Source organism: Pseudochaenichthys georgianus, chromosome 9, assembly GCF_902827115.2.
Source record: "Pseudochaenichthys georgianus chromosome 9, fPseGeo1.2, whole genome shotgun sequence".
Lineage (NCBI taxonomy): Eukaryota > Metazoa > Chordata > Actinopteri > Perciformes > Channichthyidae > Pseudochaenichthys > Pseudochaenichthys georgianus.
In genome coordinates, this window is record NC_047511.1 from 24,175,475 (window position 1) to 24,200,497 (window position 25,023).

Consider the following 25,023-nt stretch of genomic DNA (forward strand, 5'->3'; position numbering starts at 1 on the left):
GGGAGCCTTTCTCTCTTTGCCCAGACTAACTAGATGGCATAAATAAACCACACAGAGAGGCCACATTATTTGCTAGTGTAACAAATTCCGTCTCTGCTCCAAATGTCTTCTTTCCAGAAGCGTATTCTTTCAATTTCCTGCTCTGCCAGGCAAGTTCAAAAGTTCATGATCTCACAGTTGGACGTGTGAACAGAGTGTAGCTTGTGCCCACCAAGACCTGACCTACAGACCTTGTTTCAGTGCCAAAAGCTTCTGTATCTATACACACGGGAAACGTAACTAGGCCAATTAGCTAGAATGCACAACTAGTTTTGCTTCAACAAGAATCAATCAGAATCTCTATTATGAGAGGGAAGGCTTTGTGTGTGTGTGAATATATTTGCTTAAGTGGAAAGATGAGGTTTTAAATTGTGTGCGCATGAAGGTCATACATGTTACGTATATCTTTCTTTACCAATTGAATGGTTTGGATTATGAATATTTATGTTTTGAAACAAGTATTGTCATATAGACCCCCAAAGTTATTAAAACAAATGCACTCTCACACACACACACACACACACACACACACACACACACACACACACACACACACACACACACACACACACATATGTGCAGTAAGGTGACCTGACACACATGAAACGTGTTTGATACACGAATGGCCTGCGGCTCGCTCTCCAGGACAGCAGAACAAAGGCCCGCTGACCGTCTCTTAGCCGGTTTGACGTGACACAAAGCTCAGTTAAACTGACAGAGTTTCCTGCTCCGTCAAACTGGGCCTTTTAAACAGGGCTGAGTTTGGATCAAAGACAAGGACAGAACTGACTGCTTCCACTTTGCACAGTTTGATCCTGTTTGCTGCTCTTTCCAGAGAGAAACACACTTAGTCTCTTCAGAGGGAAACAGAAAAGCACATTTCAACATTTTGCAAAGTATTCATAAGCACGTTCCAGCCCAACAAATGAAAGAGACCTTGTTAATTTGTTATATTTTCACCTGGGGGCCATTCACGCTGGTGAGGTTTTCAGATCACTGTGATACCGCTTTAAAAAAAAAAATCTGCTAAACACAACAGAAATTGTATAGAAGTGTATATATAGACTGCAACCCATTGTAATCACCGCATAAACGTAATGGACACACAATGTCCTTAATAAAGCATTTGTTCATGCTTTAAAACATGTTGCTTATTTAATCATTTGCTGCTTTCCTGGTTTTTACCATTTACACAACATGTGCTGGCTGTCTGTACAACTGAACAAGGTCTCTCTGCAATAAGTACAAACACAAATGTAGCCTTACTAAGGCCTTGTGATGTTAGCCATTTAAAATACAAGGATAACTGCAAGCTGGCCCTGAACTGTACAGTTTAAGGGATTTATGTGTGGAGATGTATGTCATGTCTATGTATGCATTCATATATGTATGGGTGTGTGAGTGTGTGCTCATGTCTTTATTAAATACTGACCTTTGCTGCCCTATATAACGCAGACATTGCCTTCATAAGACACACACCACAAGTACCCGACACACTGCTTAACCCCCTGCCTGGGACCTTGACAGCTTCTCCACAGGAGGCTGACCCTCAAGGTCCTGGAAAATGCTTTGTTCATACCAAACACACACATGCACACACACAAACACGGTGCATTAATAGAGACTTACATTCTGGCCACACATGCATATACAATGTATACGTTAAAGGACCATATAGCTTTTAAACAGGCATGAGGAATTAGCCGAGAGGCCCATGTGACAGCCCCCCATGGACAAAAACACTGTTGAGCCCCCTAAAGTTACAGCTACTGCTCCGTCCTCCTGGCCAGCTCTAGATGTATCTTTCCGACACACACGCATGCAATAACAGATATATGTAAAGAGTTTCTACTTTTATCAAACAATGATTTCCTAATCTGACTGATCACAGTTTCTGAAATATCAAGATTTGCTGAATTTCTCAGCTTTACATTTTTACCAATTGCATATTTTTTTAAACACAAGAAGACCTGTGAACACTTCACCTTGTGTTTTATAATTATTCAAAGGCAGATAGATTAACTGTACATAGTTGAAACCATTCAACAACAAACACAGACTAAGCATGGGATGTGTTTCATGTATTCATAGATTCTTGTTTCACAGCTCAGCAAATGCTTTAAACAAATCCTTCCCGTGTCAAGAAACAGCATTCCCTTGATGGAAAACATTGCCGTTGTCGCCTTGTGCCGAGACTGGTTATGAAGGGATTCCATCATATCTCCATTACCATCTGCTTTTAAAACACTCTGTCTTTTACAATCAGCAGATGCTCTGGAAATTACCTCCTATTTCCCTCCACTGCCACATCAACCACATCACTTGTCTGCCAGATCTGCAGTTCAATAACAAAGTGATAACACTGAGGATGTTGGGGAATTTCAATTGTTCTTAAAAGTTCTGATGGAACTTGAACTTGTTATCTTCCTGGAAAGAAGACAGGGCCATGCAATCTGATTCACTGTTATAGATTTCCCTGTTAAGATAAAAGTCTGTATCAGCCTTTTGTAAAACCCTAGTTTTAAACTTGATAAACTTCCAGGGTGATAGTTATCAGGGTCTATTGCTGTTTTTTGTTATCTTATGAATGTGTCAACACTGTCCCTTAAGGCTGTATTGTGCTGTGACTAAGACATGTGTATCACTGTCTAGACTTATTCAGTTAGTAGAGGAGGCAACACATGACATGTTGGTAGGACATGTAGTAACATTACATGAGCTGTTGGCAAAAGTGTCTTTTCATTACAAAGAAATAATACACTTTTATTACGAGTGTCCCTGGGAATAAAATAATAAAAAACGCTGGCAGAGTTGTCTCTGTTGAGCAACAGGGCGAGTTAATCATACTTTTCTGAATTAGGCTGGGTAGAGTTTAAATCATGGGCTGTTTTCCTCTTATTTAAGATGCCAATGAGGATCTGAATTTCACTTCACAGCCCACTGGTATTGCCCTAGGACAGTAATTAGTGTAAAAATGAATGGTTGATGTATCATCTCGTAATGCGAACAAGCTTAATCCATTAAATGAAGTACTTGGTAATTTGTATAAGCTAGACAAGCATGGGAGAACCAGAGGAGGAAAGATAAACACTTATAATGGAAGTTGTGTTTAACTTATCCAGAACAAAAGACTAAAAAGTCTGGTTTTTATTAAATCAGAATCATGTAATATAAAACTATCGTGGAGCAAACAAGACGGACATATAGGAAAGATCCTGGAAACATGAGTCAAGCGAGGGAGGGAGGAAGACAGTGCTAACCAATGGACACATCGGGAAGATTCCCAGCTGCACTTGCCTTATAGGCAGCCATAGAGTTGAATGTACAGTTCAACACTTCAATAATGTCAAATCAATTTACATTACATTTTTACTGTAATACAACTTTTAGACACAAATGTAAACATGTTTTTGTAAATTAATCTCTTATGAATCCCTCCTCAAAAGGCAACACATATTTAGTCTCAGCTTCAGTCTAGATTGGATTCTAGATCTATGCGCAAATAAATAGTAAATCAGACGTTTTCAGTAGCTTGATGACAAGACATTTGAAAGGTGAAAAGGGAATTGAAGGTTTGTAAGACGTAGAGTTGACTTACTTTAAAAGTGCCATTGGCCAAAGAAGGAGGAGACCTATGTGGTTTTCACATGACAACAGTGATGTATTGAGAGGCACAACTATAGCTACAATCAGTCAGTAAAGCAATTACGTCCCACAGATAAACACATGACAGTTACCATGTCTCCCTCTTTAAATGCTACATACCTTACTCAGCTTCAATCTGCTGCAATCACAGAGCCTGACACACACACACACACACACACACACACACACACACACACACACACACACACACACACACACACACACACACACACACACACACACACACACACACACACACACACACACACACACACACACACAAGCTGTTTGTCTTATGGTTAGACACATCGAACTGCCATATTATTAGTTTTATGAAGAAGATGTCCGGTCGCCAGGGCGTATGTGTGTGTGTACATGTATGTTTGTGTGTGTGTGCGTGTGTGTGTGTGTGTGTGTGTGTGTGTGTGTGTGTGTGTGTGTGTGGGCATTTGTTTTCTGAAGATATTATGATAGTGGCGTTCGTTCACACACACACACACACACACACACACACACACACACACACACACACACACACACACACACACACACACACACACACACACACACACACACACACAGCCACAGCCACAGTAACACATTCAGTACAGCAGTATACATTCAGTGGTTTGTGAACTGTGAAAGGGGCGAGGGTTTTATGAAAGTGGTGACATTATAACACCCTGACACAGCTCCATAGCAACCTATACCTTGAAGGGCAGTGCGTGTTTGCCTGTGTGCATTTAGTGTATGGATATACATACGGGGGTGTCAGCGTGGGTCAGTTTGTGCATGTGTGTGTTACCTGCTGTGATGCTGGACTTAATGATCAGTGCAACGGTGCAGGCTTACTGAGATGAAACAAACAGGACACATAAACATTTGTTTGTCCTCTTGTCATCCTTGACAATCCGTTTTCTACCCACATATTTACCCTTTAATGTCCCTACCATTTTTTGCAGCTTTCATACTTGCCTTTTGCCTTTTGCCTCCTCCTACATTAGATCTCTCTTCTCCCACATGGTTTTTGCCCTTTTTGCCAGTTTTCTTACTCATTTCACTCCTCCATCCATCATTTGATATTTTGTCTTTAGAGACAGTGTGTCTGTGTGTGTGTGGGGGGGTGGGGGGGGGGGGGGGGTAGTTACATACAGTATAGCAACAACACAGGAAAAGTGGACTGACAAGTGGACCACAGGAAGCAGATAAAGTGAAAAGAAGGTAGGGGAGAGAGGAATATGCGTAATAGTCTTTTATACCAGAGATATGACTCAAGTCCTGAACATGCTGTCTTTTTTTAGCCTAATGGGAAGTGGGTTACTGAATGTCAATAAACAAAAAAGGTTTCATTTTATAAACCTCTTTATCGAGCCGCTGTGCTCGTTGTCCAGTTAAAAGTTTTAATGAAATTCTGGAATTGGATTTAAATTTGGAGAGTACGAGTTTTTGGACTTGCATTGTTTCCTGACTACAGTGATCGTCTTGGTGTGTGAGAGAAAGTACACATTTTAATTTATAAAAGTCTTTATTTAATCCAGCCTCATAACGTTCTATTTAAGGTCTACAGCAGGGACATTATGTATTGCACCTACGCTTTGTATTGTGAGTACAATGAACTTCTAAATAGTATGAAAAAAGGAAAGGAAAAAGCTGCATATTTTTCTTCCATTCAATTTTTCCAATCCAGTGACTACTAAAAAACGTAATATCTATTCATGATATTCTATGCCACCATAGTTGTATTCTGTTGTAACACATGGATGTTACCTAACTTATCAAAGTGAGTTAGTTGTGGCACTTATACTTATCGAAGCAATAATTGCTGCCGACACGTGGCAACCTTTTTCAGTCCATGTGAGGTGTTTGTGATTATCTAACTTCCGAGAACATATTCTCCACTAGCTAGCTACAGAGCTGAGTGCAGGTAACGAGAGGGAACAACACACCAAGGTCATTTTCTCTCTCTCTCACATTGGGAAGACATGTTACACGACTCACAATGTTTCATTGCTGCTGTTCTGTTTCAGCTGCCAAATGCCCTGTCACTATAAAACAATGACTTATGATTAATGGCAAACACGTCTCCCATTCAATGATGTATAGCTATTAATTGACACTAACTGCCCATGTGTGACCGTGCATAAACTCACGTGGGTGTACGGCATGCACACACCCACTGTGGTCCTGGTAAACATGTCAAAGCGTACAGTATTTACTAAGGGATTGAAGTGGGTTTGGGGCAGCCATGATTCAGGAGAATGGCCCCAGGGTCTGACAGGATGTTGTGGGTTGTGTCATTTTCCCCTCACTCCCTTGGTGACGAGCAGACACATAAAGAAATCCTTTTACACACAGGGAGATATACAGAGACCCACATACACACCCAGCCATTCACTCACACATATAGCCTACACACATCAGTGTTTTACACCCATAAAAATGGTTGTTTGGCAGAGCAGTGAGTAGATGAGCTCAGAGGAAGTATCTGTCCTTTTTTTCCCCTCTTCTCTGTTTTGGACTTGAGCTGCAGCATGCTAATGCAGCCTACATCAAACACTCACTGGAGCCGGCATATCGTTGTATCACTCAGCACCAAGAGCAGAACAAGAACTTGTCTGTCACTGCTCTTAATTCATTGTCTCCCTGGGGCAAAATGAGCGCTGACAGACATAAATGGCAGAAATGAATATCGTAAGATCACAGTCAAGGGTGGCGGTGAGAGAAAGTGGGGTGAGAAGAGTGAGGGAGCAGAGGGGGTGGGGGGGGAAGGAGAGATGTTGAAGATGGACAGAAACAGAGAGGAGAAGTGTAGGAGAAATGGTCTGGATGGGAGGTCGAATTAATGCATGTGAGAAAGAGAGATGAAGGAATGCATGGGTACGTCCCTGTGTCCCTCACTGCTGACAGTCAGTATATTATACTGGGCTGACCACCTGCTCTGAGCCTGCACTGCACCCTCCATAAAGCTACAGCAGATGGACACAGTAAAATGCACCATGACCAGCAGCTAAGCATTCATACAAGTGTTAATGTGTATGTGTGTTCCTCCAGCAGATATCCTGTCATATATATATATATTCAAATATGCCGTATAATATCTCAGCCCTCCAACATGTCCAGGAGGAAATTCCAGTAATATGTGATACTCTATAGGTCTGATGTCTCCGTGTCTTCCTACATCCCCTCCCTGTGCTGTAAGCATATCAGCCCGTTAGCCAGCCAGGAATGCTGCTGTCAACTCGTATAACAAGCAACGCTCTCACATGTTCTTCCTCTGACTTCACTGCTCTCTGCTTAGCCGTGTCTCTACCTCAATACTAGTATTTTGAGGGTTGCATTTCTTCTTGTCACAGTATCATGTTCTTCAACCATATCAAAGTAGAGCAACATATTTTAGATTTTAGTGGATAAAAGCAGCTTTTTCATTCCTATTGGCACTACTACTATTGTGCATTTTAGAAAATTCAGTTAGGAAATTGAGGTTATTGTTCAAATGTTCAAATAGAAATTATTGTATTTCTTTACATTTCAATCACATATAGACTGCAAACAATATAGGTGACCTCCTCATTCTTTGTTTTACGACCCATATGTTATCCTTTAAATCCACCTCTCCCCTTTTGTGACATTGCATCTTTTTTTGAGAGGTTTTGTATTCTAGTTACAGCCAAAGTTGATGCCGCCTGGTTGTGTGATTGTTAGACTGGTAGAGAAATTGTCTGTTGTGCATTATGAGCTGGAAAAGGAGTCTCCCGGGGGTTGGTATTGTTATTTCTTGCTATTCTCTCGAACAAAATTAGAAAAAAATGCTTTCCATCTCCAGATCCAAAAGAAAAGAAAATTGCTGCTGAGATGGTGGTCTGCTGAGAAATTAAATTGTACAGTCAAGATGATTGGAGTGGAAATATTGGATGCAGTTATCTGTTCCTCACCCCTCTCTTGGCTCTTTCATTACACTTCTTTGCCATCAGTGATAACAAGGTGAATACATGTACCTCTCTGGATAGAAGGCCAAGTCCGTTTCTGGCTGCTGTTAACAATCAATCGCAGAAGTGTCTCCTTTCCCTCTGCCTCCCTCTGTCTTTCAATTATTTCTCTCTGCTCGCCATTCTCTTTCATCTGCTGACACACAACCAATCATCTTTAATTAGACAACTGCACAAACTAAATCGAGAAGTGTTTGCGATGTGCGTTTGTGTCATAAGTGTTGAAAGGTCCTGAAAAGGCCTTTGCATGCGAGTTGAGGTTCAGTCAGAGTTCATCTTCTCTTGGCTAAACATATTTTCCCTCCGGACCAAAATCAACAAATGATCTTTCATTTGAGGAACATGCACACACAGACGCACACATGCACACACACGTAAACATTCACACTCAACAGGATATCACTATTTTGCCTTTTAAGGTCCCAGTTAATTTGCAGTTTGGAGGTGAGTGTGATTTGATTTATCAGGCAAAGGAACATTGCCGGAGGATATTGAATTGAAAATATATCAAATGTATGAATTTCAACAGGGAAGGGTGAAATAATGTAAATAGATCTGATTTGGGGTCAAGAGCGGTACTGGGCTAATCAAAACACTCAGGCAAGTGAAAATAGGAAAGAGAAGTTGAGTGGATCTTTTATACTCAGGGAGAGGAGGCTTTGACTTTGTAATGCAAGCAGCTTTCAGCAGTGTGGGAGCGCTATGTTCTTGACAGTTCCTGTCAAAGTAGTTTGTTAAGGCTTGGCTTTTTTGCTTTATAACTCACCATCTTTATAGTATTTCGCCACCGTGTATTCATCAATTCTCCTTCCTTATAGTCAAAATGTGGTCAGTTACATTTTTTGGTGTAACAACAATGACAACATCTCACAATGTGCCCTGAGGTTGAGAAGATGTTATACTGTGTAACAATTTATTTCTAATCAACATAGGAGACAAGCATTTTTTTTTAAATGAGGATGTTTAAGAGTATCTTCTCCCATAATAAACAAGAACAATAATTGTATCATCTTTATAAACTTGTGTGTGGGATCACTCTCTGATTCTCCTGGGTGACACTTGTGAGCTATACTACTGCACTGCTCACTTCAGAGCTGTGCGATACTATGGCAGCACACTACTAAGGCACTTTCTATTGAATCTCACTTATTCTGCGAGATGACTCCGATTGCTCCCTGCCTCAGCTTTCCACTAAGCTCTTGCTCACCTCCTTTTTCTCTGTCTTTCTCTTTTACTCAGGTTAGCTATCTCTCCCTGTCCTTCTTGCTTTCTATCTGCAGTCACCGGTGCACAGCTCAAAGAGGTGGCTGATGGGAGTTCATTGGGTACAGTGTGCGTGTGTGTTTGTGTGTGTGCGCAGAGCCAGTGCGTTAAAGTGTAGTTGTGCATGTGTGTTTGTCTCTCCGTGAGTGTGTGTGTGGCAACACAGCGATGTCACTGGGCTGTGTAATTGAAATGGAAATGAGCCAATCAGCGACTGCAGTGGTGTGCCACCTTACCCAGCATTCACTTCACTGTTGCAGCTCTCACAAACTCTCTGTTTGTGACTCTGTGTTTGCTTGGTCTCTGTGTGTGTGTGTGTGTGTGTGTGTGTGTGTGTGTGTGTGTGTGTGTGTGTGTGTGTGTGTGTGTGTGTGTGTGTGTGTGTGTGTGTGTGTGTGTGTGTGTTTGTGCTGACAATACTTGGACCTTCAGTTTCAGCCCTGAGGACCTGAGGAGGTGGTGTGAAAGTGTAATCAGTTGGTAATAAAGATTATGTGCCACTCTCTCACTCACACAAACATATGCAGCCACCCTCGGTGTCCAGCTGATTTCTCTGGCTTTGTGTTGTGACCACAGCTCCCTAGGACAGCTGTGGCATAACAAAGGCATGCAATTATCTCCATTTGACAATTAGCCTACCATCCAACTTTGCTCCTTAATTACCTATTTTACTGCTGGAAGCAGGCCTCCGCTGCCCCTCTCAGCTGCAACTCTTTACTCACAAGAATGTAAAAGAGTGTTGCTCTCATGATGTTGCTATTAGTATGTCGTAAAAGAGGGAGTGATTGTGGTGGTTGGGTGGAGTGCGTACATGTGTATGGCATTGAGAGGAGGAGCGAAGTCAACTCAGCGTTAACTCCATCTGGACAATTTCTTATGTGATCTGTACCAGCTTTTAGCTTTCGTCCTAGGAGCATTCATAGAAACAAACATGTAAGCCATTTTTGTAAGCACTTTTGAGTGTGCCACCATAAAATATATTTTTGTTTTCTTATAACATATCATAATTAAAACACCTAAAAAAGAGATCCTGCTTTAACATCAACTTTGATTGGCCTGTTGTGATGGTTGAACAATACTGCCCCCTTTAAATGAACACAGCAACAGGTGGCGGGGCATCTGTATCAAAGCTCAACTGCCAGAAATGAAAGTTTAATATTTATTTAACATTTTATGACATAATAATGACAAATATAGTTTTGATTGGCCAATTTATGGCCAAGTTATAAATGTTCTATTTATTTAACTATAACAATAAATAAATGCTATTGTTAAGCAAACTCCAGACACAATATCGCTGACAAATGAACAAAACAGCAAATATTGATGCAACTTTAATTTACATGTGTCCTTTGTGCCCACTGGATTAGTTGATCCTGCAGTCTCTTTGCAATTACACTCTTCTATTGACTGCAGTGTTACTGAACTGTCTCTTCTGCGAACATGTCACTCTTTAAGATTCTCACAGAGTCCAGCCTTGATTTACATTCCATTGGTGAAACCTCTTGGTACTCCTGTGTCCTTTACAGAGGCTGATATATGTTTGAACAACACATGTCCATTCCCACTGAGGAAAGGCCTCCTCTCCTCTTCCTCCCAAAAAGTGGGGAATGTTTATAGAACAGCAGCAGCTGCCATCGCTATAAACAAGACACCAGCCGCATCTAAAACTCCCACATTAGTCCCTTGATAACCTGGTTTTATAAGGACAACAAACACAGCTTGTTACAAAATACAGGACGTTTTCAGGAGGACCTTTTGGTGATAATCCGGCACTGAAAGGATGTGGAGAAAAGTGTACATCTTTAACTGCAAACACATTTATGTCATACACACAGTTAAAGTACATATTTTTTTAATGAAAAATGCCTCTTTGAATAACTCCTGCAGATACTTGGATCCTCTGGGAACCTGGCAATACTATCTGCATTATTCAGTCCTGTTGCCTCTTTTTGTATTCCCTCACCTTCTTTTGGAACCAGGTCCCTTTCTCTCTCTCTCTCTCCCTCCCTGTCTGTTTCTCACCCTCACGCTCTTTCTCACTCGGTGCCATTAGCAGCTTTTGGCTGTCTCACTGCTGTTCATGTGCCAATGTGCCAGGGAGCTCACTGAGCTGATAACACCGACCTAATGTATGTACGTGGGTGTGTGTATGTGTGCATGTGGAAGTGTGTGCTAGTTGTGTGTTTGTTGCACATGTGTGTGTGTATGTGTGTGTGTGAGACAGTGAGTGTGTCACATGTTACAAATGCCTGTTCTGTCCTTTTTATGTGCTCACTCACCCAAACATCCTCTGCTTCATTTGCAGTCAGGGCCACGAGCCACTATTCTGACTGCTGAGGCAGGGAGAGAAGGGCAGCTGAAACATCACAGACACACACACACACACACACACACACACACACACACACACACACACACACACACACACACACACACACACACACACACACACACACACACACACACACACACACACACACACACACTGCGTGAGCGGATGGGAGGATGTGACCATTAAGTCAGTGACATTTTAAAGCAGGGAGATGCATGGCTCTTCCTGGACCTCCACAGACATGTTTTAAATGAGATGTTACAGATGAGCTGCTCCCTGCCTTGCTTGTAAACACTCTCACATTGGTATTTACCCTACACGGGTAAACACAGAAAGGCTACATTTCATGCTAGTTTATGGTCACATACACAAACATGCACATACATAAATACAGAAGAGCAGAACGGGCAGACAAACATGATCACATAAATGAGAAATGGCTGTGATTCCATTTCTCGCATGATTGTTACATTAATCATCCCAAATAACAAAAAGAAATGAATGACAAGTGAAGGCGCCTAAAGCAGATTCTGCACAAATTGCTATTTGATCTTCCAAACAAGTGGTCTGGTTTGCATTGTGATCATAATCATGTGGGTATAGATGTACTGCAGATGCAAGTAAAGGCAGTGTTTTTAGTTTACATAAAGCGATTTAGAAAATGAATTCTATAGAACCAGAAGTCAAACATCACATTGAGCTAAGAAGAACTAGCTATAGTTTTGAATAGAGAAAGCAAATGCATATACTATACTATACAATGTGTACAGCTTACTACACCCACCATACTGTCATTGTCAGAAAGAAAAACAATGTAGGAAACCTCAGGAAGATGGAGAAATAATAGATGAGGGATCTTTTTTCCAGAATGTACAGTCATACAATACATGTCGTGTGTAACAAATAGATACACATTGTAAAATTACAGTATGGTGAATTAGGATGACAACATTAAAGATAAAAACTGTCAAATAACTTCCTGGTGCCACCAAACAGATTTAACCTGAGACCCACAACCTTCTCGCCACCATAGAGATGTGGAAAAAAGGACAACACAATCACACAAAGAATGGATGGCAAGAGAAAGAGGTCACACTTCTGCGTGTGTACTGCTTTAGTTAATCCTGAGGCCCGAGAGTCCTCAGGATAAAATAATTGTAGCCTGTTATACGCTCTGCCCCTTGTGTGGAGCTTTAAGAGCCCTTCTTATAGACATCAGTGGCACTTTTCAATTAAAAGTTTTGTCAAAACTCTTGTCAGGTTGTGCTCTTACAGCACTTAAGACTGAGTCTCAATTATGAACTACACCACCTAGCCTCTGGGTGAAGCAGTGGCACCAGCTGTGTGTGTGTGTGTGTGTGTGTGTGTGTGTGTGTGTGTGTGTGTGTGTGTGTGTGTGTGTGTGTGTGTGTGTGTGTGTGTGTGTGTGTGTGTGTGTGTGTGTGTGTGTGTGTGTGTGTGTGTGTGTGTGTGTGTGTGTGTGTGTGTGTACTTTTTCAACTTTGTGAGTCACATCATCACCTTTTGGGGCACTTCAAGTGTGTGTGCTAAATTAAGGACATCTCTAGCAAGCTTACAGGTGTTTCGTGCTTTTCTGTCAGGCCCCCTGTGACCCCATGGTTAGGGTCATACCATCCCAAACCCCACGAGAAACCTTGTTGTTAAACAGAGAGAATTGTGTGTGTGTGTGTGTGTGTGTGTGTGTGTGTGTGTGTGTGTGTGTGTGTGTGTGTGTGTGTGTGTGTGTGTGTGTGTGTGTGTGTGTGTGTAGATGCAACCTGTCACAGTGTGTGGCCTTCTGATGAATCTGCCTGTACGCATTGAAGCCCTCTGACCCTGTGTGGCCCTTTCTAGATCATTGCAGTTGTAAAGATGCCTCACCGCACAGCCCTCAGGGACAGCCAGGCTCTGTATTTTTCCTCTCCTGACATTTACTGTCTGGGCCATCCTGTTTCCCCGTGATCATTCGGGCTTGCTGTCTGTTTAGTTTTTTTGTGGAAAAAGTACTAAAGAAAAAGTGTCTTTTTCTTTCAAGAGACGTTAAACTATTTTCTTGAAAGCCTGTTTTTTCAGACATGGGTGCGTTGGGAACACAGATGTGTGGGTAAATATATGTTGCAATGACTGATTTATAGATAAACCAACCCACACAAATGTATTGGAGCCAGAAGATGAGAGAGCTGAGGCTTGTAAATGTCCACACAGCTTTGAAAGAATGCAGAGAGATCAAACCTGCATTCTCTGCATATGTTCTGAATTTAAACAGCCTTTTATCTGTGATTATTGAAGCAATGTTGATGCACCAATACACAGACGTATTAGGATTATAAGATTTGTCTTAATAACAATAGATATACAAATTAACCTTTTCCTCCTTTTTAACCACCAGGTTCCATCGTGGAGACTACCACATCGACGTATGCATAAATGACTACCTTGATGTGTACTGCCCTCACTATGAAGACTCGGTGCCTGAAGAGCGGACAGAGCGCTACGTCCTCTACATGGTTAACTACGATGGCTACAGCACATGCGACCACACCGCCAAGGGCTTCAAACGCTGGGAGTGCAACAGGCCGCACTCCCCCAACGGGCCGCTCAAGTTCTCAGAGAAGTTCCAGCTCTTCACTCCGTTCTCCTTGGGCTTTGAGTTCAGACCAGGCAGAGAATACTACTACATATGTGAGTCTCCATCATGATGGCTTTTTTAATAGAATACTGTTTACACTGCGGGGTAACAAAGGGTAAACAACTAAATGTTTATTTAGGCTTTTCCTTTCATTCTCACCCTTCTGAGTACATTAACAATAGTATCATTGTCTGCAGTGATAATCTCAATCTTATTTTCAAATTAGATGTTTAATTATGTTGTGCATGTTTCCAAAAGCTACACAAAACCCGACATGCATTAAAAGAAAAATATGAACCTAAAAAACTTAAATTGACATTAATTACAAACTCAGATGGCCCCTTTCTGACCTTATGTTTTTCCTTTAATACAACAAAGCCTGAGAGATATAGTTACATGCTTTCCCTAACCCATGTTTTCACAACTTCACCACAGAGCTTTGAGAGTGGCATTACAGTGATCCTAGTAGGTGCTTCCATGCTGTGCTTTTCTCCAAGCTTTTCACTCGGCTCTCATCGCTCATGGAGAACTCTTCCCTAAAATGGCAATGGAATTCACGCGGGAGTTAAATTGAGACAGTTTGAAAGTTATACCTCACTTCCCCTGCTACACAATACTGTATCCCACAAAAAATACTGCCGTCCTTTCTGCATTATGTTGTGCTCTTATTCAACTTGCGTTAGATTTTAAGTTGTCTGCTTCTTGGCATAGAAACTGAGTTCATCTGAAGTTGAAGCCCCTGGGAAATTAGGTTTTATCAAAGCAAGGTGATAGAGTGGAATGGAGTTGAGTTGTCCTCCCCTCACAGGCTATACGGAGGAGTTACTGTCAGTAGGTGCAGTTTCTGCCACTCGCTCAAAACACAATTTGTCACAGGGACACGCTGAAAATACAAAACAGGAAGCATGGTTATGTTCTCCTATTGGTGGCATGAGTGCAACATCATGCAGTGTAATGCATGTCTGCATCTGTTGAAGGACTTTGTGGGCCAATGTATGAGAAAAACTATAAATTCCTTCTCAGAAGGGGTGTCAGTTTTGACAGTTAACGTCTTCCTGCTAAATGTTGCAGGTTGTGCTTCTTGTATGTCTTTATCTGTAAAGTTTGGCATGAGGTGTTAATGCAGCTCTCGGTGGCTGTCAAAGTCTTAGTGTTTTCTCCTTCTCTGAGACAGCGTTGAAAGAGTCGAGAGCGTTGCTGAGCCGAGCTCTACACACTGATGTCTGTTTTTTAAATTGGCACCTTTTTATGAAGCAGTTAACCTGACAGCCAGCCAACACTTCTGTCCTTTTCTCATTTCATGCGTTTCCCCGCCTTTTTCCCTCTCCCTCTTCTTGCTTTGTTACACTTCAGGGTTAGAGACTGAGTAGAAAAACAAAAAGCTCCTCCCTGTTTACGTTTTTTCTGTGGTGAAAGGTGTTTTCTCCGTTAAGCTTGTCTACAAAACAAATAGCCTGAGATCTTCTTTCAAACCCTTTCAACTCTAGGTGTTTGGCCATTTGTCTGATAACAATTACCCAGATTTCGCATTGACATACTAGAGATGAGGGAAAAATGGAAGTCTTGGAAGTTGTGAGCGTAGATTGGGGTTAGCGAAGGGTTATACAATTCATCCACTCCTTCAAGTCTGTATTTCTAACATATATTTTTTCCATTTCTGTTGAGAGATGCTTGTCCTAAAGGCTAGATTAAATTACACTGCGACCAACAGGGCTCCCATGGAACACATCCATTCTGCTGGTGCACGCCATATTGGTTTAGAGGCCCGCGGCTTCATTGGCTATTGAATGATTCTAGCGTATAGCCTCTCTGGCTATTGTTACGGATATTAAAGTCATCTACCATGAAGTGGTCTGACATGTGATTTCCCACTGCCAATGTGTCCGGCTTGGATGTCCATAAGTAGCATGGGAGATGCTGCTGATGGATTGGACAGTTTCTTTAGTGGACAGAATGTGGAAGTGAAGGAGGAAGATTGAGAGGGAGGTAGTTGCATTACTACACCTGCCAATTTATCTGCAACATCTGTTTCCATCACTACCATCATCATAATCATCATCATCCTCATCTTCATCATCGGGAAGTCTTCCTCATGCCCCAGAAGTAGAAACATAAAAAACCTTCCAGCTTGCATCGGGTTACATCATTTTAATTATCCTTTAATCTTACAAATGTAATAAATACAATGATCTGACTCAGCTACGAGTAAACATGTTGCAAAGTTCTGTCAAAACACGGCATTAGTTAACTGAGTATAAAGAAATTACTGTGATTTTCTCAGGGATTACAATATACTAGTACTATAAATATGAGAGAGGAAATCACTTGTATTTCTTTCTCGGAAAGCCAGAGTTCATTAGAAGCAGGTATTTTTTCAACATATTCAGGTATATTTTTATATTTCCCCAGTGTAATGTATGATTACATGCACAGTGGACCTGTAGTTGCATGGGTTTATCCACTCTCAGAATAACTCTTATCTCATAATCGTATTACATTATGGTAAAATCGCCCCAAGAACAATTTTTATATTCATCAGCTTAATAAGTTCCTTTTTACTTTGATGTTAAAAACTAAGTTTCTCAACATTGCTTGTATACAGTAGAAACAGAACCACTTATACAGTAAAGTATTCATACCACTTTCAATTGTAATTGAAATGAAAACATGTTAAGTTTAATACTTTTTAGGACCTACAACGTAGGGGAATCAAATTTATTTTATGGCTTGCTTGCATGCACAACCTGAATTTACCCATGTTTGTTACCCAGGTATCATTAAATATTCATCTTATCAGCTTCCACTGGGCATAGAAATGTTCAAGGCTAAATGTCTAAATAATGAATCTCCAACAGTAATTAGTGGGTGATTACTTTCATTATTGAATGTTTATGAAACACATTACTTTCTATTGACACAAGGTCTCTTATAAGTTACATTTCAAAATACATCACACCACAAACAGAGCCTATGACTAGCTTCAACAAAGACTTTCTCTTTAAAACGTACGATGTTAAGTGCAGCTCAGCACAACACACAGTGGTCAGTATTTGCCCTTGAAGCCCGTTTGCCTACATTGTGTGAATGCAAAGTGTAGCATACCTAACAGGGGAAAATGTTATGCATCATTACCCGCTGAAACTGGCTATACTTTACACCTGCACTAAACAGAAATTACAAAGTGTCCCGAGGCAGAGGCCACTATCCATGAGCACATAAGGCAGAGGTTAGCAATAGTTAACTTCCAACGGCCCCATCCACTTGAGACATAACAGTATATCATCTAGGGAAATGCATTAAATGCATTTTCTCTTTGGTTTCATAGCACTGCAGTGGAAGGATAGTCCTAATGAAGAAAGAATAGTTATCCATAATCAATATTTCACTGATTCCACTCAAGTATCCATTCAGATTACCCATGTTTACTACACACAGCATATATATGTGTATATATATATATATATATATAAACTGTATACTGTACATAAAGGAACAGGGCTCATATACATGTACACAGTCATAATATTAATATTTTCCTCATTTCAAATAACTTTCTGTAGCCAAATAACCTGAGGGAATGGGGGACGAAAAATCCGCCCGCAGTGACATGATTGATTAGCGTTCTTGTTTGTAGATGAAAATTAAGTTGTCAAATCATATTCCTGCTGTGAAAATTCCCGTTAATGGTGTTTTCGCCCTATGAGTTCGATGCGGGTCGAGGGTTGATTTGTTGTATCTCTGATAAGATTATAGAGAGGAAACAGGGTTCTGCTGTCATCTGCTTCAACAACAAAAACAGCTTAATCAACGGCAGCAGGACGGAGGGAATTTACTCGAATGGAGGTCATAATTCTTCATTTATGTTAGTGTCAGCCTCTCCTCTCTGGCAGGTAATTGAAGACAAGCTGGAGTCAGTCAGGAGCCTGATCTTTGTGGAGACAACACTCAGCTGTGTTTTTGTTCTGCTATCCAAAACAACACATGACAGAGAGCAAAATACCTATCATAGAAATATATTAAACATGTCAAATGTACCAGACTTAGGAAGATACAGGGGGTAATGTAATGATGGCCGCTATGCAACAATTTAGCAAAATACAGTATTACTGTATACATGAGTTACAGCCTCTGTGACTGACACAAGGGATAAGCAGACAGTAACAGCACTTCTTGGGTCAGAGATCACAGTGCATTCATGGTTTAAGTGAAACCCATCTCGCAGAATGCTGATGCACGCACGTTGGTCTAATATGGACACAATCCTCAATCTCCTATTTGAGTGATTTTAATCTGAAAAGGGCAGCAATCCAATATCAGTTGCAGCACACTGCAAGAGATGAGTGAGCCGAGTTATGGTGTTTTAGGTGTGTAAGATCGGTGGCAGATAGGAAAGCACTTGATGCGATCATGCAGTGGCAGATTGTAGGCAGAACAAATGTCGTTTTCTTGTGGTTTGACTCATTCGCCTTCAAGGACTGGTGCTGCTTCTCATCGAAAGCACCATAAACAAAAATGTTGCGTCTTAAATGTGGATCCATTTATTTATGAAGATATTTATTTGGATGTCAAATAAGGATATTTTAGAAACCTTTAGAGAGCTTAAGGGAGCCTGTGGCTGATATCAAATGAACATTTGTTTAATGGTAAAACACAAAATCCAGAGGTGGGCGATGAATATTTGAAAAATATTTGGTGAGGCTTCAATCACTCTGTAGATGCCCATAGGCCAATATGCAAAATGCAACAGAAGACTAGGGTTGATCATAAATACCAGGCAAGAAACACCTTCTTATATCCAAAAGGCTTTTTCAAAAAACCTCACTTCAACTTTACTGGACTGCTACTTTCACACAGAGAGCTCAAACGGATTCTCTGTGACATAGCTGTCAACTGATAGTTCGTAAATCCTGTGAAACGCCTCCTTCAAAAGTAGAAAGGAGTACAGATCGTGTAGCAGGCGGTAGCAGGAGCAGGAAAAGCTTTAATGGATAAATGAAATAAAGGCAGGGGACGGTGTATTCACTCTATGTTTTGTTGTAGAGCTATGGGAGGTCTGCTAATAATGACAAAGGGCCGGTGCTGTACCATTTGGTGGTACAGGGAGGGATGGACACCATCATAACTCAGCCTTCTCATACATTCACATGAAAAATCAATCCTGTCACCAGGATTCAGAAATTATCTGACAAAACGGAGTAATGTGATAAAAAGCTACACACATACTTGCATGGATACACATGCACTGATGGACAATATGCATACACACGCATGAACAGACATACAAAAAGCCACGCAGATGCACCCAGTCTGGAATGCATTATTATAATCCTGATAGATGGATAGACATTCCACCAACTCAGCCTCCCCTGGTTACAACATCATTTCTTGTGCCCCCTTTCATCCCATCTCTCTCCTTGAATTCTACAATGGTACTACAAAACTATTTCTCCCTGTGTCTCTTTTGCACCAGATTGTTGCACTTCCTGTCAAGGACACATGAATGCTAGACATGTAAAGGAGGGTGATAAAAGATAGGGAGAACCCTGCATGTCCGTCACGCAGGTGCTTCCATAAATGTCCCAATGGGGCCAATGTGTGGCGCGTTGGAGTATAAATAGGTTGTGATTTACATGAAAAGATTTAACCCAGGCAGTGGTCTCAGGCAAGGGGCCAGACTAAGATTGGTTCAAAAGACCTCATGAAAGACGACACAAGAAGTGAGGATACCCGGCCCGGAGGAAGCCCGAGGTCCCTTTCTGGAGCCAGGCCCAGAAGGAGGACTCGTCGGCGAGCGTCTGGTGGCCGGGCTTGCCACGGAGCCCGGCCGGGCCCAGCCCGAAAAGGCAACGTAGGCAACACCTCCGCTTCTCCGTCCCGCGGGCCCACCACCTACGGGAAACAGCGATGGGGTCGGTTAGGTGCTTCGTTGTTGGAGTTTACCCCAGTGGACGAGAGGGTCGCCTCCCTACGCCTGCGGGTTATGGGGGGGAAAATTCTGACTGTTGTGTGTGCTTATGCACCCAACAGCAGTTCAGAGTATACGGCCTTCTTGGAGACCCTGGAAAGAGTCCTGTATGGGGCTCCTGAAGGGGACTCTTTAATCTTGCTGGGAGACTTCAACGCACATGTGGGCAATGATGGAGACACTTGGAGGGGCGTGATTGGGAGGAACGGCCCCCCTGATCTGAACCGGAGTGGTGGTTTGTTACCGGACTTCTGTGCTAGTCATGGATTGGCCATAACAAACCCCATGTTCGAACATAAGGATGCTCATAAGTGTACGTGGTACCAGAGCACCCTAGGCAGAAGGTCCATGATCGATTTCGTTATCGTATCATCGGACCTGAGGCCGTATGTTTTGGACACTCGGGTAAAGAGAGGGGCGGAGTTGTCAACTGATCACCATCTGGTGGTGAGTTGGGTCGAGTGGCGGGGGAAGCCTCTGGATAGACCTGGTAAGCCCAAACGTGTAGTTCGGGTGAACTGGGAACGTCTGGAGGAGGCCCAAGTTCAGGAGGCCTTCAACTCACACCTCCGGCGGAGCTTTTCGGGCATTCCTGTGGAGGTTGGGGACATTGAACCAGAGTGGTCGGTGTTCAAAGCCTCTATTGCCGAAGCCGCGGCGGGGAGCTGTGGTCTCAAGGTCCTAGGTGCCTCAAGGGGCGGTAACCCTCGAACCTCCTGGTGGACACCGGTGGTCAGGGAAGCCGTCCGACTGAAGAAGGAGGCCTTCAGGGATTTGTTATCCCGGGGGACTCCCGAGGCAGTTGCAAGGTACCGACAGGCCCAAAGGGCAGCAGCCTCATCCGTGGCCGAGGCAAAGCAGCGGGTGTGGGAGAAGTTCGGAGAAGACATGGAAAAGGACTTTCGGGCGGCACCAAAGTTGTTCTGGAAAACTGTCCGACACCTCAGGAGGGGGAAGCAGGGAACCATCCAAGCTGTGTACAGTAAGGATGGGACGTTGTTGACCTCAACTGATGGAGTGTTGGGGCGTTGGAAGGAACACTTTAAGGAACTCCTGAACCCGACAACAGGCAGAGCTGGAGTATGACGGGGGATCAACACCAATCTCCCGGGGGGAGGTCACTGAGGTCGTCAAACAACTCCACAGTGGCAAAGCCCCGGGGGTGGATGAGATCCGCCCGGAAATGCTGAAGGCTCTGGGTGTTGAGGGACTGTCATGGTTGACACGTCTCATCAACGTTGCGTGGAAGTCGGAAACAGTACCGAAGGAGTGGCAGACCGGGGTGGTGGTTCCCCTTTTTAAAAAGGGGGATCAGAGGGTGTGTGCCAATTACAGAGGCATCACACTACTCAGCCTCCCCGGGAAAGTTTACTCTAAGGTACTCGAAAGGAGGGTCAGGCCGATTGTCGAACCTCAGATTGAGGAGGAACAATGCGGATTCCGTCCTGGTCGTGGAACGACGGATCAGCTTTTTACTCTCGCAAGGATCCTGGAGGGGGCCTGGGAGTACGCTTATCCGGTCTACATGTGTTTTGTGGACTTGGAGAAGGCGTATGACCGAGTTCCCAGGGAGTTACTGTGGGAGGTGCTGCGGGAGTATGGGGTGAGGGGGTCTCTACTCAGGGCCATCCAATCTCTGTGCTCCCAAAGCGAGAGCTGTGTCCGGGTCCTCGGCAGTAAGTCGGACCCATTTCCGGTGAGGGTTGGCCTCCGCCAGGGCTGCGCTTTGTCACCAATCCTGTTTGTAATATACATGGATCGGATTTCGAGGCGTAGTCACGGGGGAGGGGGTCTGCAGTTTGGTGGACTAAGGATTGCACCACTGCTTTTTGCAGATGATGTGGTTCTGATGGCTTCATCGGTCTGCGACCTTCAGCACTCATTGGATCGGTTCGCAACCGAGTGTGAAGCGGCTGGGATGAGGATCAGCACCTCCAAATCTGAGGCCATGGTTCTCAGCAGGACCCCGATGGACTGTCCACTCCAAGTAGGGAATGAATCCTTACCCCAAGTGAAGGAGTTCAAGTATCTCGGGGTTTTGTTCTCGAGTGAGGGAACAATGGAGCGTGAGATGGGCCGGAGAATCGGAGCAGCGGGAGCGGTACTGCAGTTGCTTTACCGCACCGTTGTGACGAAAAGGGAGCTGAGCCAGAAGGCAAAGCTCTCTGTCTACCGGGCCATTTTCGTTCCTACCCTCACCTATGGTCATGAAGGATGGGTCATGACCGAAATAACGAGATCACGGATACAAGCGGCCGAGATGGGTTTTCTCCGCAGGGTGGCTGGTGTCTCCCTTAGGGATAAGGTGAGAAGTTCGGTCATCAGGGAGGGACTCGGAGTTGAGCCGCTCCTCCTTCGCGTCGAAAGGAGCCAGTTGAGATGGTTCGGGCACCTAGTTAGGATGCCACATTGGCACCTCCCTAGGGAGGTGTTCCAGGCACGTCCAGCTGGGAAGAGACCAAGGGGTAGACCTAGGACCAGGTGGAGGGATTATATCTCTTCGCTGGCCTGGGAGCGCCTTGGGATCCCCCAGTCAGAGCTGGTTGATGTCGCCAGGGAAAAGAAAGTTTGGGGCTCTCTGCTGGAACTGCTACCCCCGCGACCCGACCACGGATAAGCGGGAGAAGATGGATGGATGGAGATTTAACCCAAGTAAACCTCAGCACTGCCCTTTAAAACCATAATTAAAAAAAAAGGGTACCACTTTACAATAAGACTACCCTTATAAAGGATTCATAAAGGGTTTATAATTAGGTTATGAATTAGGTTGTAAACACTTTATTAATCATTAAGAACCATTTATAAACCAGTTCTAACATAGTTTTCATACATCAACACAGGCTCACTATTTGGCAAGATGACTAAGCCTTATATTGGCTACTTAGCGAGAATCAACAGATACCAAGGATGCTGGCTGATGAAGAAGACGAAGTAAGCTAAGTAGCCAATATAATGCTTAGCAGTACAGATAAATGTGGGCTCACTATTTGGCAAGCAACCGGTCACAGTTGCCCTGTTTATCTCATGTCTTATAAAAGCTTGTTAATAATTTATAAAGTGTGCACAACCTAATTAATAAAATTATTACAAACTATTTGTAAACCCTTTATAAGGGTAGTCTTACTGTAAAGTGGTACCCAAAAAAGTATGATATATTATTTGGAAGAACGCTAGGTTTTTTCATCCCTCAAGTTGTAATCACAAGACTTGTGAAACCAAGTTACAGTGTGGTAAAGCTTTTCTGGCTTGTAGTGGCCTTACTATGACACTTTATTTTGACAAGTCTTAAATGTGTCATCAATCTGAATATGAACATTCAACACACATTACACATTTTAAGGCAGCTGGGTCGACTGGCTCCAATAACATACAAATACATAGTTTACGGTCTGGTTATTACATGCTCATTGGTGTTTCAAGAGTTCCTTTTTAAAATAAAGTGAAAACAGTCAACCAGCCAGATAGATCATTTGCCAGAGTTGGCTAATAATAGTCTATGAGCTAAGTCATGTTGCACTTGTTGACAGCTCAGTGAAAGCGAGGAAGGAGACAAAAGTCTCTAATCAAGTTACTTTGAGTTTGAACTCCAATAAAGTAGTCATCACTTTGTCTGCTGAGAAACAGAAACTGAAAGGCTGTTAGAAAGCCAAGGCATCAGATGAGAAGTAGGGCAGGCGAGGGCACATGGTTCCTCTCAGCCTAATGTTGTTCATGCTTCTAACAGCCGTCTTCAGGAACTCATTATGGTTCCCTTTATCAAAGCCAAGGACATTTTATCCTTGGCCATTAAACCATTAACACGTACACTGACATATTAACCCAGTCCATTGGTCATCATGTTGAATTGGTTATTCCCCATTTATTCATTACTCCCGAATACACACATTTGTGCTGATACACACACAGTTTTTTTCTCCTTTAATCAGTGGATGTATAATCTGCTATAATAATAATATTATGATTCGATGGGACACACTGAGTGCAGTAATGAAACCATATTATATACAGGTATATGTACCCCTTTAGATTATAAAAACACATTATTGTTGGTTGTGAAGACATGAATGAGCTGATTCAAAGGTTAAATTACTCTAGTTGCTTTGCATTTTCAAGTGATTTGTTAGATTATTATTTTATCTTTAACAGAATAATGACACTTGATGTAGAATTAAATAATAGCAGATGCAAATGATTTTGTCCCCACACTCTGCGAGGAAAGTAGTGCATTGTTTAATTAGGCCTTATCGATTTCAACTCACTTTTCCATCTCGACTCATTGCTCTTTCCCCATGTTTCTCTCACTCTTTTCCTCATTGCTTGTAACCTCTTCACCTCGGAGTAAGCGGCATGAGAAATGACTTTGGTTCCTTTTTGGCGGAGGTTGAAAGATGCAAGGAAAGAGCAAAAGGCCAGATATCACCAGGGGGACAGTCTACAGTATGTTCCCTCGGCTGCATGAATCTAAGTCCTCCTCTTTCACTGCTCCTCCCAGCTTCCTCCTTCCCTCCTATTGTGTGTTCGCTGTGGTAGCATCTGGTTCATGAGCCTCTTCAGTGGATAGTCTCCTCCATCTTCTTACACGCGCACATTTTGTGTGGGCATACAACCACACATACAGTTTGTATTCTTTCCCTCGTTCCACGATGTCTTGGTAAGAATGTGTGCTAACTGGTTGAATGTGGAAAGGACTTTTTGTGAAGGACATTCAGTAATTTCGAGTATGTCTGAAAATAATTTAAATTCACATGAACTGCACTGTCTGTGTGTGCGATTGTAGGCATTAAAGAAATTACTTTGGACAGTGTAGCAGTTAATATTACCTATTGAAGGGGTTATACAAATATTTTCTCTCTATTTCTCTGTCTAAGACTCGCACTATTCTCTTATATTCAAGGTTTTCTCTGGGTGTATTTATTTAACATTGTCCTTGTTAACTGATTCCACAACCTGAGAGCGAAGGAGACTTTAATGAATCCCGGCAGTGATTTCTGTACACAGAATGGAAGAGATGTGTTCTGGCTGCAAACTGTCTAATTAAATGGTTGGAGACGAGGGTAGATGGCACAAATGTTCTGAAAAGGAGCTTTGCATGTGTTTATGTTTTGTCAATGTGTGTCCGCTCTCTTGTGTAAGTAAACTCAGACTCCTGGACCTAAAATCC

General features: G+C 42.6%; 1 protein-coding gene across 2 annotated transcripts in view; it reads left to right on the top strand.

Moving 5' to 3' along the window:
- Window positions 1-25,023, top strand: part of efna5b (ephrin-A5b) — a 95,524-nt gene that overhangs the window by 60,051 nt on the left and 10,450 nt on the right. For both annotated transcript variants that reach the window (XM_034090862.2, XM_034090861.2), the window contains one exon: window positions 13,658-13,950. In XM_034090862.2, the coding sequence (XP_033946753.1) occupies window positions 13,658-13,950 (293 nt within the window). The remainder of the gene's footprint in view (window positions 1-13,657; window positions 13,951-25,023) is intronic.